Consider the following 18,097-nt stretch of genomic DNA (forward strand, 5'->3'; position numbering starts at 1 on the left):
ATAAACCACACTCACAAACACTTTCGGGCTACTGTGCCACCGGGAAGGGATGGACTCCGGTCGGGATGGGTTTCCAGCATTTCCTATCCTGGCTGTTCTCTTTAGGGACAAACACAAGAATGGAGTCTAGTGATCACACCGGAACCTGACTTACCTGAACGGAGATGTACGGAGCAGACTCTCATATGCGCAGGGATGCTCTGGAATGCAAGGTCTTTACGCCCCACCGCTAGAAGCTACGCCATCCGACGCCATTTCGTCAACTATTCCACTTTTGCCCTTTGTCTTTTCCAATCCGGAAAGGAGAAGAAACGTGTACTGGTCCTGAAGACCGAAGAGAGACCGGAGTCGACATGGGGCCGCCGCTTAGCGGGTTGCCGTTAGCCGGGCCTCCGTGACGCCCCCGCTCGGAGTAGAATGCCCAGGGACGTCACAGCCACCGGCGTCCTCCCTGTCCTCCTGTCCTCTCAAAAAACAGCAATCGTTTAAACAAACATGAGGGAAAATTCAAAAGGCAAAGATGACGTCATGCCTTACCTCAGCACAGCTGCCCACCGCACAAGCGACAGCGTGTCACCTTACTTTAAAAAAAAAAGAAAAAAGAAAAACGGCGGGAAATGGGGGCCGCGCACGGACAGGGCCCCTCCCTCACACCACATGCGGCTAATTAGTTGGCCATCCAGAGGCACTCAGTCTATTAGTCACCCATTCAGTCAGTCAGTTCTGCCTTTCAACAACAGGGGGCAGTAGAGGTGCACCGTCCCCGGAAGCACTGCAATACCGGGTCGATGCCTGGAGCAGACGGGGCAAGCCCCACTTCCGGCTCCCTGTTCCAAAAATCCGTTTAATATGTGGTGCCCTCCATGGGGGACGTATCAAAATAACCTTTTCATACCAAAACAAAATGTAAATCAGCTCAAATACATGAATAATAAATATTATGCTTGTACTACTAACATTTACACATAATCACAATCTATAAGGCTGAAACATTCCCACACTATGCAAATCATGCCAACACAGTACAATCAGACTTTCAAAGATAATATTAAACAAATAGAACTACCTGCAGAACTATTACCCATAAAACAGGAAAAGGGCAATAAGACCAGCAAATACAATTATACACCATTTAAACCTAATTACAATTATATGGTCAATAAAACAATTAAAATGTCACCTTATATGCATGCTATTAAAAAGTTAAGACCTTTAACCCTCTGGAGTCGACGGCATCGTCGGCAATGCCGTGTATCTTTCTCGTGTATTTCAGTTCATAACTCGCTGAAATCTTATTATAGAAACATGAAAAAATGCTGACTAAATCCGTAATCTGTCTTCTTTTCAAAACGTCCATTGTCGGAAGTATTAAACTTTTAAAAATTAGGTTAAATCGGCAAAAAATTAAACCATGTCACCTTACTTTGTTTTACCTGCTTCGGGGGCGTGTAGTACCGCTCTCACCCGAGGATCGCTATTCACATTCTAAATAGCCGCATTAGCGTGTATTCAGATCGCATTCGCATGGTAATTTGATTAACAGCACAACGGTGAAACGCGATCCAGATACATCTCCATCAGCACCATAAAAGGGGGGTAGGGACGTGGCCAAGTGACAATGGCTCATTCATACACATGAAAGTTGCTAAATATTCAATGAAAGGAGCCAGAAATAGTTACATGAGTTAGGTTTTTCTTATTCATTTATCCAAATGAATATTGCAACTACACCATTTAGTCATCTTCATGTAGCCAAGACTTTGGTGATCAGATATCTGGGATCAAGACAGACTGCCAGCGTTGCTTACTATGTACTTTTATAATGTTTCTGCAAGTGTTCCAAACTGCATTTTGCAATGTCTATACTTTGAATGTCAAATTACAAACTTCACATAAATCTGACATATTTACAAAGTACACTAAGATTAAGATGAGTTTGTTGCCAAACCAAATATATAAGAAATAATTTATTTGCCAGGAATTAAGTTTATGATATTGAATGAAATGTGTGAGCTTGCCCCAGTTAGTGAAAGTGTGTCCCCTACCCCTAGACTCCAGAGGGTTAAAAAAGAACACATCCGCAGACTTCCAAGCTCTGCACAAGGGTTGGGCTAAAACGGCATTTACACCTTCCCAAAACACATAAAATCAGTAAGCTTGGGAATAAAATAGGTTAATCGCACAATAAACAGCACAACAGATCAAATAAAATGCTAATAAATGTTAATAATGTTAATATTGATGAATAAGTGCTACAGTGATCAACCAAAACAGTGCTCAATAAAATCTTTACGTGCCATTAAATAAAATCCATACCAAATAAAACACACACACAGAAAAACAAAGCACACTTACCTAAAACCCAAAGTGTCCTCTGTGTGCTTCAGGAAAGTGCATCACGTCAACCCTGTAGGATGGAGTGTCACCACCTAGACGAACCGGGGCAGCTTTGCCTAGGATCAAGGCAGTTGGATGGATGTCAACTTACCTCTGGGGGTAGGTCGTTTAGGTAGATGGGTGCTTCCTTCTGGGGGCTGGGGGTTTGGGTGAATGTCAGCTTACTTCTGTGATCAGGGTGTTTGGGTGGGAGCGAGCTTACCTCTGGGGTCAGGGGGTTGAGTTGAAAGCAGCTTGCCTCTGGGGTTGGAACATTTGGGTGGATGTGAGCTTACATGAGGGGCCTGCATTTTTGGGTGGACAGCAGCTTGCCTCTGAGATCGTCTGCCGCTGCCCCCCAACTTTCATAGCCAGGACCCCCTCCCTTCCCTTAGGTAGAATAATTCAGACATCCCAACCTGCAAAAACTCAATTCAGGGAGGTGCCCCCAACCGCCCGACATGGAGTGAGATGTAACTTCAACAAACTTGATTTCACAGTTTAATTTCTTCATTAATTTCCTCTAGTCAGCGCACTAAATTACGAAGGTCAATATTATGTATTATTTTGACAATAATATAAGTAGATTATTTTACCATTTATGCAAATTCCTTAATTATATTCCATTGCTACTTTACAAAAGTCTTCAAGGAGTCTTTCATGACAGCATTGGCAACTAACCAAGTGTCTAACTAGTGTAGACCTGAATACAGCATATGAAATGACACTTGTTAAACTCAACTCAACATGCATTTTACAGTCGTTTAAACCGTCATGAGCAATGCTGAAATCACTGTTGCTAACAGTACAGCACGCAACACTGTCATTATTTTCATCCTTATTAAACAAGGATACACTTTTGTGTAGTCTGAAGTGAAATACGTTTTATATTTCCGTTTTTTGGGGCACTCCCCCTCTGTCATGATGCTCCACTGAACCGATAACTTCGGTCCTCGAGAAGTTAAATAAAAGCCCGCCCGCATTGAAATCTGATTGGCTTATTTTGCTAAGTAAACCAATCAGGATGCTGTCTGTCTAGCACGGGCTACAGGCACACACGCAGGGATCCACACATATGCACGTTCTCTCTTTCTCTCTCTCACGCTCATTCCGTCGTACGCGCGCGTCTCAAGTGCGCGATGCACACGCTACTGTCTGGTATGCATGCTCTTGTTTACTTGCTCTTCTTTCCGGGATATTTTATTCAATTTGCGGGTATCAGGGAGTCGCGGTCAATATGTGGGAGACTCCCGGAACTTCCGGGAGACTCGGGATGTCTGGATAACTGCTTATTTGTACTATAATGATAGCTGTTAATTTTCAGGGAGCTGTGATGATATTCGAAATTGTGCTGGGTTATATAAGTACTGTGAAGCTGTATTCTAATTCTATTTATACTTTCAGCTTATTCACAGGTCTCTCCTGCATTCATCTTACTGTCCGTCCATGCCTACTTTAACATAAAATCAGACAGATTGCTTAACTTGCAGCTGTCCAATTACGCGTACATGTTTTATTGCTGCAGATAATTAAGGTAGGTAATACAACGCTGAAGGTTAGATGTATAGTACGATTACATATGTACAACATGTGGTAATTTCAGTCAGACAAACGTTTAAAATGGAAAACCAGCTTTCCGTTTCCATAGCACGTCTTAGTCGAAGTACTACACTGCCATCTATTGGAAAAGTCAGGTTACTGAATCGTGAAATGTGTCTGTACTAAAATGGATAATATCTTCAGTCATGTTTTCTTTCAGGACCACTATAAGAGGATTATCAGTATGAAGGTTTATCAATAAAAACAATTTATTAAACTAAATATTACAGGGCTCTCCCTGAAAATACGACGCTCTTAGCTTCCAAAGGCAAGGACACTGTTACCGACAAAGATAACATTAGAATAGTTGTTGTTTCTTTCCTTTTAATTCCTTTGTGCAGAACTCACAAATTACAGACTTTGTACTAATGTCACCTTTTCTACATCTCTGCAGGAGCATTTGGTATCTGCGTATTGTATATGTGGTCAAACTGTAACAAAATAGACAACTTAAATTTCACTTAGAAAGCTGTATCATGTTATAAATTCGGGAAATCACACACCTTCTATATTAACTCTTAAACATTAGGCTTTAGCTTCAATATCTCGAACACACTATCAGACATCTTTAGAACACTTTCGCCTTTTCAATAGAAACCAAATTGTCATGATCCGCTCCGTCCGCTCCCGATGTGTGCCACGCCCCCTCATTATCCACGTGTGCTTTCCCGATCGTGCCCAGCTGTTCCTTGTTATTTTGGTTTGTCTTCTGTATTTAGTCCGCGTCTGAGTACGTTACCCCAGATCCGTCATTGATGTTTGTCGCTGTCTTGGTCCTGTCTGCCCGAATAAACCCCGTTTGCCTGCATTCTCGGCTTGCCTCGCCTGTTTCCCGGCTCGCTCGCTCACCGCACGCAACAGAATGACGGATCTCCACAACGCACCTCCGCAGGTCGATGATCAACGCATCGATCTGCTTCGCGAGGTGCTCTACTGGCTCCACCAGCCGGAGGTCCGGGAGGACTCCGGACTACTGGACTTAGCCAGTAAAAGCGGGACCCTCCTTCAGGAGGTAACCCCGCTCACGGCAGCGCCTGTCATGGCGGAGGTTCGCGAGAACCTCCGACAGCTCGTCGACAGGGTTACGGAGAAGCGGCTTCAGCCGCTCGCCCTCTCCGAGGCAACCCCGCCGCAATCGTCATGCCCCAGCCGCAAGAAGAAGAAGAAGCGGAAGGGGAAAGGGGAAGCAGCCGCCCCGACGCTGCTCTTGGGGGCCTGCTCCTTACTCCCCGCCGGGGATGACATCGCCGCGGCACCGCCTGCAGCAACAACGGCTGCTGACGCCACACTGCCCGCGGCTGCGCTGCCTGCTGCAGCTGCCGCCTCTCTGCCCGCGGCTGCGCTGCCTGCTGCAGCTGCCGCCTCTCTGCCCGCGGCTGCGCTGCCTGCTGCGGCTGCGCTGCCTGCTGCAGCTGCCGCCTCTCTGCCCGCGGCTGCGCTGCCTGCTGCAGCTGCCGCCTCTCTGCCCGCGGCACCGCAACAGCCTGATGCCTGTCTGGCTGCTGCTATCCTGCCATCGCAGGCAACTTCCCCCTTCCAGGGAACACGGCTAGCCCTGAAAGGGGCCAGGGCCGTCTGGGATTCGATTCCCCGGATCCCCAAGGCCCTTGAAGGGGCAGCGCCAGCACGCCCGGCGCCGATCCTGGCGCCTATCTTGGACCTGCCTTCCCCGGACGTGCCTGCTGCAGCTTCTGCCGCTCTGCCAGCGGCACCGCCTGCTGCAGCTTCTGCCGCTCTGCCAGCGGCACCGCCTGCTGCAGCTTCTGCCGCTCTGCCAGCGGCTACGCCTGCCCCGCCCGTCCTGCCCTGCTCGCCTGACCTGCCCGTCCTGCCCTGCTCGCCAGCAGCCACGCCCGCAGTTCCCCCTGCTGATGCTGCCGCGCTGCTTACGGTGGCCCCTGCGGACCGCTCACCGGTCCAGCCCAGCTCGCCTGTCGGCACTGCAGCCACGCCTGCAACTGCCGTCACCGCTCTGCCTGCAGCACCGCCTGCAGCTGGCTGCTTGCCCGAGGTGCCCACGGCGGCGCCCCCTGCTGGCCGCGTGATGGCGGCGCCCCCTGCTGGCCGCGTGATGGCGGCGCCCCCTGCTGGCCGCGTGATGGCGGCGCCCGCGACGGCGCCCCCTGCTGGCCGCGTGATGGCGGCGCCCGCGACGGCGCCCCCTGCTGGCCGCGTGACGGAGGTGCCCATCCTGCCGGCACCTGAACTGCCTGTCTCGCCCGTCCTGCCGGCACCTGAACTGCCTGTCTCGCCCGTCCTGCCGGCACCTGACCTGCCTGTCTCGCCTGTCCTGCCTGACCAGCCTGCAGTCCCTGCAGCCGCACCGCCTGAGGAGGACGCTGCTTGGCTCGCGGCGCCCCCTGCTGGCCGCACGCCGGTGGAGGAGGAGGCCGCTCTGTCCGCCGAGGCGCCCCCTGCTGACCGTACACCCAAGGCGCCTACCCAGGCGGCCCCTGCTGACCACGTGACGGCGGCGCCCGCCGAGGCGCCCCCTGCTGGTCGCACGCCTGCAGCGGTCTCCGCTTTGCCCGAGGTGCTCCCTGCTGGCCGCACGCCCAAGCCCGTCTCGCCTGTCCTGCCCGTCTCGCCTGTCCAGCCGGCCCAGCCCGTCTCGCCTGTCCAGCCGGCTCCGCCTGCTGCTACGGCCGCGCCCGTGGCCCCGCCTGAGGCCGCCGCTCTGCCAGCGGCCCCGCCTGAGGCCGCCGCTCTGCCAGCGGCCCCGCCTGAGGCCGCCGCTCTGCCAGCGGCCCCGCCTGAGGCCGCCGCTCTGCCAGCGGCCCCGCCTGAGGCCGCTGCTCTGGCTGCCCCGCCTGCGGCCACGCCGGCTGCCTCTTTAGAGGCCTTGACTCTTGTCCGCCCAGGACTAACCTCCCTCATGACTCCCTCACCCTTGCCTCTGCGAGGCCGACGCCCCCCAGGACCCCGCCTGTCAGTTTCCCGTAAGGGACGGGGACACAGGCGTCGGGCCCGGGTCCCGCCCGCCCTGCCCCCTGGCTCGCCCGTTCGGCCCCTGGCGGTGGCTCGGTGGCTGCCTGCGGGTCCTCCGGCTCGGGGTCGGCGGTCGCCTCCGGATCCCCCCCTGGTTCCTCAGTGCCGGTCCTCGGTCCCGCCTCCGGCTCCGTGTCGGCCGCCTCCGGGCCCCCCTGCTCCGGCTTGGCGTCGGACGGCGCCTTCCCCGGCTCCGGCTGCGCCTCCGCCTGCCGCGGCTTCCCCCTCCGCCTGCCTGTTTCCCGGCTCGCTCGCTCACCGCACGCAACACAAATAAGCCTATAAACATAGTTAAATAACAACTGCATCACATTTGGCGAGAAGACGTTAATTATCCACCGCGATCTCAATCAACCTTAACATAAACCACAAGCGAATTGTAACTACAATAAAATATGCTCACCACGCTGGGCTCAGGAAAGAATCAAAAAATGTAAAGCAATTTGTTATTATTAGATAGTTTAAAGCAGAGATCACTAACAGGCGGACCGCGGTCCGGGTCCGGACCCAGAAGCTGTCCCATACGGACCCAGACCGATAGCCAAAACAGAAAGTTATTATTTTGAACCTGATGGGGTGCTTCTATTTTAACCGACGCAGCTTTTGTAGTCTTTTCGGTAGTGAGTTGGTACTAGAACCGCCGTTTCCCACGCCAATGAAAGTCAAACGCCTTTGATCGCCAAGCAAGACGTAGTTCTGCGTATGCAGCCCTTTGTTTGCGCTAATATGCCATTAGTGTTAATAGCAGCAGCAAAGCTAACACCTGCAACTAAAAAGCGTAATGTTCCTAACAGAGTGGCTGATCGGTCCTGAAATCGTAAAGCTGAAAAGTTTTCAAACACAGTGTATAGGCCTATTATATAACATGTTGGATAAATGGACGTAGTTTATTGGTGACTTCATGTTCGTTGAAGTTTCCGCTTTTTAAGCAACTGTATAAACTGAAAGTAATATTATTTGTTATATAAATCAACTCAGGTGAAACAAAAAATGTATGTTTTCAGGGCTGCCAAATCTCAAGCAGCTGGCATGACACTCACGCTTTCAGACTAACGCAGCAAATCTATATTATTCCATTATAAATATCAGGCATGGAACGGGGAAATAGGAGTCGAATGAACACAAGGTGTAATTAGGAAACCACGGTCAGGTACATACAACCACTACATAACGTTAATGACCACACTCCTAAAGGCACACAGACACGGACTTAAATACACAGAACTAATGAAACACAACTAGAAACAGCTGATGACACGTGGATTCCACATGAGGCAGCGAGGGGGGCGTGGCACACTTCAAGATTCAAGATTCAAAGAGTTTATTATCATATGTACAGAAAAGTAGTATTTCTCAGTACAATGAAATTCTTACTTTGCTGTCCACTCACAAATGCCAGGTTAAATTAAATTAAAGTACAAAAGAGCATACTTGAGAAAAATAGTGCAAAAAGAGCTTAAAGTGCAAAGTGACCTGTTGTGCAAATGAGGTAGGTCATGATATGCAAAGTGATCTGTTATGTAATTGAGGTAGGTCGTCTATTTAGGAGTCTGATTGTAGTGGGGAAGAAAGAGTTGTTTAGCCGGGATGTTCTAGATTTCACACTTCTGAACCTTCGTCCCGAGGGCAGGAGTGTGAACAGTCCGTGTTGGGGGTGTGTCGGGTCTTTGAGGATGGAGGCAGCTCTCCTCAGTGCTCTGCGATGGTAAATGCTCTGCAAAGAGGGCAGTGGAGTCCTAATGATCTTCTCCGCAGTTGTTATCACTCTCTGCAGGCGTTTGCGGTCCATAGCAGTTGTGCTGCCATACCATGCGGTGATACAGCTGGTCAGTGTGCTCTCCACAATGCAGCTGTAGAAATTGCTGAGGATCTTGCGTGACATGCCAAACTTCCTCAGCCTCCTCAGGAAATACAGCCGCTGTTGAGCTTTCTTGACCAGCTGTGTGGTGTTCAGTGTCCAGGTGAGGTCCTCACAGATGTAGATGCCCAGGTATTTAAAGCTGCTCACCCTCTCCACTTCAAGCTCCCGGATAAACAGTGGCAGGCGGGGGCTCCTCGTCTTCCCCATGTAAAAAAAAAACCTATTTTTTTTAAGGCTACTTAAATATATATCACACTAAATAGTTAGACATTATGATCTTCTGGACCTTCGCTTCAAGAAATTTTCTCTAACTGGACCGCTTTAAATTTTAGTTGAATACCCCTGGTTTAAAGTCTTATCAGCTACATGAATTGCGTGCTGTAAATCGTCTCTCTTCTACGGTGGCCCAGAGAGCTCAACGCGCTGCAACTTCAGAAAACACATGCAAACATAAAAAAAACCCACAACAAATTAAGAAAACGTCTCCATCAGTTGGACAACACACAGACGGTTTTAAGGTATGACAGCACAAGTCTCTCAAAAGCCTTCATTACCACCGATGTGAGAGCCACCAGTCTGTAGTCACTGAGGCAAGAGACTCTGGGTTTCTTTGGAATAGGTGTTATTGTGGATGATTTAAGACACAAAGATCCAGTGACTGGTTGAAAATATCTGTGAAGACAGGTTACTGTTGATCTGCACAGTGCTTCAGAGTGGCTGGGGAGTGTTGGAGTACACCTTCTCCACCGGGTCAAGAGATTCACAGCTGACACGTGGAGAAGTTGCAGGTCACCAGTTTATTCTCTGACAGATTGCAATCCGGGAGCGACCATCTGACATACATTCGGCATGTACAAGAGGAGGCTCTGCCATATGTATCAGCTGTTTCCCTTTTAAAGCCCTTTGGGCATCTCCCCCCTCTCTCGGTACCTTCCGTCTACGTGACAACCACATGTTTGATATTTGCTCTAGTTAGTCGGTTAGTACTTGTCCTTCTGGAAGGCTAAAAGATAAGTAGGGGCCGCTGACGTTTTCTGTCGCTTCCTCTATCTGTTCCGATTAGGTCCCCCTGCCCTGCCGGTGCCAGTCAGTTCTCGTTTCAGTTAACTGCATTTTCTAGAATCAACCCCCCCCCCCCCTTTCATCATGCCCTGCTTTAAGCTATATTCTCCTTTTCCTCTATTCATTGTATGTTCTTTATAAATCTATTGAATCCCAAACTACCTAGCAATGTTGGTAGTAACGCGTTACTGTAATTACACTACTTTGGTCTGCAAGGAGTAATGTAACTAATTACCATTTCAAATTAAAAAACGCAAGGTACTGAAATTTCAACGGACTCGTTACCTTTGTCTTGCGTGAAAATATTAATGGATAAAGGCAGCATGTTCCCCTAATTTCCTGTTTATGATGTAACGCCATCCGACCTTACCCTGGCGCAATGAATGGGTGATATTATAGGTACGCTGATAGGTACAATTAGACAGTTGTATTGTCTGGCACTGTCACAGCAGCAACACTAAAGTAATATAACTACCATGCAATTTGCTAAGTCACGAAGTTATCTTTTGTCATGTGACTATACCGTTACATACCTTAACGCAATTAAGATGTTTTCATGTGTTTCTAATGATACAATTACACCACTAGCCATGTAGAGGCATTAATCGGGAATTCATTTCTAAAGGCTTCATGTGACCGAAAAAGATTCCAAACATTCATAGGTACGTATCTAAGAGGATTTTGGGATTTATAAAGAAAAACGTATGCTGAAAACAACTCGCACGTTTTGTGAACGAGGCTGAAGGGGATGCGGTTTCGACAGAATCCTGTAGAGGGCACTGTGTATGCTAAATTGAAGGCTCCAGGAATGTTGTCGGCATTTCATTTAATTTCATTTCATGGTCACACGGCCGTCGGCTCTGAAATTAAACTGTTCTTTTAAATAGAATTTTTTAAATTTGCAAACTGAATTGTATGCTGTGTTTGAATGTTCAGATATCATTAGATATTTCACTGCATATTTTTCAACTTAATGGCCTCTGAAATTGCTACTCTGTCACTAAGACGTACTACACAAACAAAGCATTTTCTGCCCAAGGTAAAGGCTTCTTATTCAGTTTCCCTAGAGTGGATAGCTGGGGTCCGTGGGATGTTTGGATGTTAGTGTCAGGGCATTCTGGTAGAATGTGACCATTGGCAACAATGGGCTGGACAGCTCTGTGCTCATCTTGTCTCATCTGGGACTCCCACCATCACTGCCACTGAGCATCTCCTCTACAAGCAAACACTGGGGTGCCACCAAGACCAGCAGGCTGCTGGTGGCTCTGGGATGCAACCCCTACTGAGGCCAGATGAGGGAGCCACTAATGATGGCTTGAAGACATATCAGTGTCAGAATGACATGTTTGAGATAAATGTAGAACTACAGGATAAATTTACAGTTATACCACCAGGTGTTTTCATAACAGCTCGCTTATAGTAACATTATCACTCGCATCCATTTCACTTGTTTGACGAGAGAGAACTGACAGACTTTTGTCTCTCATACGTTCCCTGTAATTATGCACTAAATAATGAATTGTCATGACCGTTATTTGATAATGTGTGTGGTTTTTATGTTGTTGTATGATAAAATCTTGTCGCCACGGTACTGACAGTAATTTTGTGTCACCAATTAGCTAGCATCGCTCACTTGGTAAGAGGCTGAAGCTAGGTTTGCCGCATAGCCTATGTGTCCATGGCTTGTAGTAAAATGGCACATGGGATAATGAATGGACATGATCGTTTTACATATTTGTGTGTATAGTTTTTTGTCATAACGTTAAAAAATCTTGTCAGTCCGTTTCTGACAAACTTGTGTTGATCAGTGACCTGAGCATCGCTCACATGGTAGACTATTATCTGTCTGAACAATTATAAATTGCACTGACCAGAAAAGCTTGAGTGTTGATAGCATCACAGGCAGAACCATAAATGATTTTTGGTAACATCTTTTTTTGTTTTAGTCATTTTTAAACACATTGACCATGCATTATGATGCATTCATGAAGCATTATAAACACGGCTATATTTCTAAAAGGGCATAACACATTGCCATGTTTATTATGCACTATGACTGCCTGATGAAGCTCTCATCTATAATGCACTATAGATACAGCTTTCTACTGCATTACAAAGGTATTCTTCCGACCATCATAATGCATTATGAGGGTATCTATAGTGCATTCCAGATGAGAGCTTCATAAATCATTCATAATGCATAATACACATGGGTATAATGTGTTATGCCTTTTGATAATTATAGCCATGTTTCTAATACTTTACGGATTCATTATTATTAGTTATGAATGTCTTTATAAATTGCTAAAGCAATGGCCTTAAGTAGTGTTACCTGATTTTTGTTTACAAACGTAACATTTTTTGCTGAGGGGCTCTCTAACCCCAAAATGGCCTTAGATGAATTTGCAGAGACAGAATTCTTCCAGAAGGAGCTGGAGGCTGCCAAGAAACGGGTGGAGAAGAAGATGGAGAAAAAGAGGAAAAGGCCAGACTCACGACAAGCAGGCCGCCTTTGCAGATTCTGCCGCATGAACCTGAAACAGGGACCAAACAGCTAGCCTGCACATCCACACCGGCTTCCCTGGAGTGGCAGGGAAATGCACTTACTGCCCATCTAAAGTGTACTCTGTATACCGAGGAGATGGACCGGAATGAGTTTCAGGCGTCTCCTTTGTTTAAGGCAGAGTGATAAAGATGGGTAAACTTAATAATTTTAATTTAGTCATTTTAATGTAATATTTGAATGCAGGCCTTAAATGATCCATATTATTTCAATAAGGCCTCCCTTTAGGGGTATAGTCCATGCTTTTACGTTTGTGTAAAACAAACCAAACAAAGGACACGGCCGCATGACCCCGCGGCGCCGAACAAAGAAGCACTGTGGGACACACGCCGGCGTCCGAAACAGACTGAGGAAACGAGCACATCGCCTGCCCAGAGTCCCGCTCGCAAACGTCCAGTCTAAACTAGGTGACCTAAGAGCGAGGTTGGGGTTCCAGCGTGATGCAAGGAACTGCAATATATCACGTTTCACGGAAACGTGGCTGACCCCCCTGGTACTGGATCTAGTGGTGACTCCGTCGGACTCTTTCTCTCTTTTTCCTGTTTCATAACTGCTTGCTGTTGGTCATTTAGGGCTTGCTCTTTGTCCATGAAACTATGTCACCACTATGCTTGCAAATTTAAGGATCTAGGAAATTAGCTTATATAATATAATATTATAATATAAATATAATTTTATATATATAATAATAATAATATACAGCTGCAGACTCTTAATGCCACTCTCAGGCCCCTTCCGTTTGGTGGACGCATGTGCAGAAAACAAAGAAACATGTACTTTATCAGTTTCACAAGTTTTCAAAGTAGAGTTGGATGGCACCTTTAACCTTAAAGGCCTGTATTTGCGGCACAATGGTCATGCAATTTGGGTTTAACACCAAAATCATGTCCCTGTGCTTGCATCATTTAATGAATTGCCCCTCTATGTTTTTTGCATTGCACTTGAGAACTGAAGAAACCTTTAATTCAATGGCAAGTCCACTACAATTCTCTACATGTACATGAGTTTAACCAATCATTATTTAAGCTAATCAAATTTTGTTTCAAACTTCACAATGTTTTAAATAACCACACAGACACAAACCAAATGCAAAATAATCCACATTTATTTATATCTTAGTCTTATCTTATTCTATGTTACCTTACATTATACAATCTTATCTTAACCTTATCTTAACTTACACTATATTAGTCTTATCTTATTCTATGTTACCATATGTTATACAAAATCTTATCTTAACCTTATCTTAACTTACACTATATTAGTCTTATCTTATTCTATGTTACCATATGTTATACAAAATCTTATCTTAACCTTATCTTGACTTACACTATATTAGTCTTATCTTATTCTATGTTACCATATGTTATACAAAATCTTATCTTAACCTTATCTTAACTTACACTATATTAGTCTTATCTTATTCTATGTTACCTTATGTTATACAAAATCTTATCTTAACCTATATTAGTCTTATCTTATTCTAATCTTATGTCATACAAACTTAGGATAAGTTAAGGTTAAACTATCTTAATCTTATCTTATCCTAAGTACTTGTGAGATCTCTCACCTAATTATTTACAGGTTCTATAAAAAACTATTCACATCACACAGATAGCCCATCTCCACAGCCAACTCCAGGACCCCGGGGATGGCACTCAGCTGGTCCAGCGCATCATTAGGAAATATCACCTCAGCTTCATCAACCCAATTGTCAACATACGTGTAGTGAGCCTCTAGGTTTTGGTCCCTCCCCTGCTTGCAGATGGAAATTGCATTTAAAAACTCACTCCAAAACTGAATACACCAATGGTAAGTTAAGCACTTGGCCTCATAGGTCATTTTAGGGTAGTTGCTAAGATAATAGTTATGCAACTTATTGAATCTTTCCATTTTTTCAAAAACAACAGAAGGGGACATAAATGGGGGTGTCGGACCCGTAACCAGCTGAGATGAGGGGTGCGCTGGAACCTGATACGGAGGGGTGGGATGAACCATGGCCGGAGCTGAAGATGGATGTGGGGCTGGGCTTACATGTGAGACTACGTGTGGTGACGGAGGAGGAGAGTCTGTAAAAAAAGATGGAGATGGAGAGGAGACAAAAGAGGATGGGATGGGTGACGGAACTAAGAATGAAGTGGAGGAGAAGGCCGGTGAGCAGGGCTCAGGCTCAGGCTCTGACATAGATGGAGTGCGACACAGGATGGTTGCAACCTCGTCGTCACTCTGGGTGAGATCCTCACACGGGATCTTCTCACCCACTTGGGTTGAGTCAAACGGGTTTCCCAATTTGCAGTTACTGAAGCGTACTAGATTCTGTAAATTTTTTGTAAATGGCCCCTTTTGTTTTTTACGCCAATTTCTACGTCCTGACCGGCCTCCCGCCGTATTTCTACGGCGTCCTGAGCCCTGCTGACCCCTGCTGGTTGCCACCGGGGAGGGAGTAGACGAAGTGGCGGCAGACACGGTGATGGAGCTGGGTGCCGGCGGCCCAGTGCGGCATTTCCTCCGATGGCCTCCACCACTGGTGCTGGTTCGTCCTTTGGGGTTAAAAAGACAGGGGACAGCACATTTAATTCAAGTGAATCCTTATGTCACTCTACAACAAAACTACATCACATACATCACAGATATCACACTTGGCGGTCAGTATTGCACATTGAGAAAAATTCTGCCATCTTATTGGATACAGGAAACGCAAGCTTGGGAGACTTATGCTCTGGTCTTGAATCGGGCCGCCTGCGTTTCAACAGGGGAACTTGACTTATAAAAACACACCAGTTAGTGCACAGATTCCCTGATATGCAGAACAACAGCGAAAAAACACACTGGAAACTGATGTATCTTATGCATTATTACACCAATGTTGAAATGCTTTCCTCGCCCTAGTAGCATAAAAGCCAATCTAGTTTATTTATTTTTGTTTTGTTCAGGCTTTTTGACAAATGAAGGCCCTTTTTAGTAGGCCAGTGTCTAGTCAAAGGTGTAAACTTAAGAGGAAAATAAACTATTCTGACTGTGTCATTAATTCTCTTTTTTCCCCAGTTACTTTGGCAATATTGTCTTTTTATTCAATTTTGATAGTAATTTGAAATGTTTTCATTTAAATTATATTTCCACAGCTAGTTCTGGCAATAGTTGAAGTTGTCATGAAAAATAATAACCCTGTACCATGCCTTGATCACTAACTGCTATTCTGCTACTGCTAACAGCATTGTAAGGAACTGTGGTTTTGATAGACATTTCACATAATTAAGTAATGATGTCTCAGCAACAACGTAAAAACCAAAGACCAAATTTTCTGGAGATGTTCATGACATTATTTGCTAGATTTATTTAAAAAATTGATCAATTTTGAAATACAGGTGTTTTGTTATTGAATTTTTAATACTTTAATAACCCATGGTAATTATTCGTATGGGGATGGCATATTATTTGTTCAACCTATAGAGCTGGACAATAGCTTTAAAACAATATGAGGACCATTTCTGTGCAGCTTATATTATGGTAAATATAGCCAGTCAAAAAAAAAGAAGTTAAAACTTCATCCATCCACACATCACAGCGACAGATTTTACTGATTTCATTATACAATACAGCAGACATGCCGAAAAGAGCCCCGTATTTTTACTGCTTCATGGTAACAAATCACCGTTTGCCTAAAAGTCAACCATTTTATTATCTAGTATCCTAAGACATGTAGTTCCAAAATAAGATAGTTATCACAGACTGCAAGATTCAACAAGACCAGCCAACCCTATTCTGACTTTCATTCTTCGAGTGCTGAGCTATTCTGGGCATCACTTTGCCGTCCGTACCATGGCTAACTGAACCGGGGATGTCTTCCGGAGCAATCCGGACACTGACTGCCCCATTTGGCAGGAGCCAGTCGATTCTCCAGAGGCACACAGTGGCGTTCAGGGCAGACATCTCGATCACGTCTTGTCTCTCGCTGGGAAGCTGCAAATCTGAGCTGCTTTGAATGTTCAAATCAAATTAACTCGAAGTGCAACTACAATTGTTATGATGCGGTTGCTATGGTACTGTGGCCAATCAGTGTCAGCGCGCTGCAAAGTCGTCAAACACTTTAACCAAATGACAACACACACGATGTACATTAACAAAAGCGCGGAAAAATAATAGAAGCACCGCAAATTTAGAAGACACGTTTAAAAAGAGAAAAGCGCTGCAGATCCGCTCACAACACAGTTGCTAAGTTTCCGGGTGACAAAGAAACCAATTGTGGCTGGGCTGTATATCGAATATGTTTACGCAATACAAATATATTATCAAAACAAGATGTATAATGACACAATACAGGTCGTGTCTTGAATACAATTTGAATACAATTTCTTCCTGGTAGCAAGTAACGCGAGAGCTGCGGTCGTGACCTTCCACAGACTCCCAGAATTCATAGCGACAATTAAGCGACCCATTCAGTTAGTGGAAGATTTGATGGAGGGGAATGAGCGGGAGACGTTCTTATCTCACTTGTGGTTTTGATTTACAACTGAATATTTAGCACAGTTGGAAATTTTGGTGTAGTGCTAATATTCCTAAGAATCTAGGGATATGTCGATACACTTATTGCGATGTTGTGTTTTTCGTACAGGTATCGGTTTTAATTAATAGTTTTCATGGAAAGGTTCCCGCGGTGGTTTATTTTCTGCTCTGTCTGACCCCCCGGACAGTTAGGCAGCAGGGCTGTAATTAATCTTCAGCCATTCCACTCTTCCACTGTAGCAACGTCAACTGAAGAATTATGAACAATGATGGAGGCACATTCGCAGCTGTTCCGAGCTTTCCAATGTTTCTCTGACTATGTTTTACTGGTTTCTTTGCTTCCAGTACAAGGAATTTTATTCATCTTTGTTCTTCTTTACGGTTGGTGAATATTTCTTTTATTTCATATTGTATTTTACTTGTGGTTTTATCCTTAACATGCTTGCTCCAAAGACATCTTATTGTATTTGCACAGTGACAGTAAGGCTGTCTTATCTTGCGAGAGGAAGTAGCATAAGGCTGCACTGCTAACCTTAGCATTAGCAAACCTAGCTACCTAGCAATGTTGGTAGTAACGCGTTACTGTAATTCCACTACTTTTGTCTGTAAGGAGTAATGTAACTAATTACCATTTCAAATTAAAAAACACAAGGTACTGAAATTTCAACGGACTCGTTACCTTTGTCTTGCGTGAAAATATTAATGGATAAAGGCAGCATGTTCCCCTAATTTCCTGTTTATGATGTAACGCCATCCGACCTTACCCTGGCGCAATGAATGGACCGCGGTTAAGTTAGCCTCATATTCGATATTCAGTTTTCTAGCTTCAATAACTTTTCACGGAAGTAAGGTGGGACGTTATTAATCACAGAATCGTGTTGTCCAGTACGCAGGCTAAGATGCACACCGATTATTTTTGCGCTTCAAACCATTTCGTGATTTGTGCAAAATCGCTTTAATAGCTAATAAAATAGGTCCTGTCAGCTGTAATGACATGGTCGGTTAGCATTTTGGGCTCATGGCGACTGTTGCACACCCCTTTGTTTCCCAGATTGCTTTACGTACGATTCTTAATTAATTTTTGAATGTTCAAATGTATCCGTATAATGTGCAATGGGACAATACATGAATGGGTTAATAACTTT

The 18,097-nt window shown here is 45.5% G+C and overlaps 1 protein-coding gene and 1 pseudogene across 1 annotated transcript; both read right to left on the minus strand.

Annotated features, from left to right (window-relative positions):
* Positions 1-747: 747 nt before the first annotated feature.
* LOC140583242 (U2 spliceosomal RNA) lies at positions 748-980 on the minus strand (annotated as a pseudogene).
* A 13,012-nt stretch (positions 981-13,992) lies between these two features.
* Positions 13,993-17,185, minus strand: LOC140582813 (uncharacterized). Its single transcript, XM_072707205.1, has 2 exons — positions 16,268-17,185; positions 13,993-14,989 (listed from the first exon to the last, which is right to left on the minus strand). Exons 1-2 carry the CDS (start codon positions 16,377-16,379, stop codon positions 14,037-14,039), a joined length of 1,065 nt encoding a protein of 354 aa, XP_072563306.1. The 5' UTR covers positions 16,380-17,185; the 3' UTR covers positions 13,993-14,036.
* Positions 17,186-18,097: the final 912 nt, after the last annotated feature.

The sequence above is a fragment of the Paramormyrops kingsleyae genome, chromosome 25 (genome assembly GCF_048594095.1).
Source record: "Paramormyrops kingsleyae isolate MSU_618 chromosome 25, PKINGS_0.4, whole genome shotgun sequence".
Taxonomy (NCBI): Eukaryota; Metazoa; Chordata; class Actinopteri; order Osteoglossiformes; family Mormyridae; genus Paramormyrops; species Paramormyrops kingsleyae.

Coding starts and splice junctions, on each gene's coding strand:
- LOC140582813 (XM_072707205.1), bottom strand. CDS start 16,379: ATGTCTGCCCTGAACGCCACTGTGTGCCTCTGGAGAATCGACTGGCTC. Junction 14,990..16,267: donor CCCCGGTTCAGTTAGCCATG/GTACGGACGGCA, acceptor TTAACCCCAAAG/GACGAACCAGCACCAGTGGT.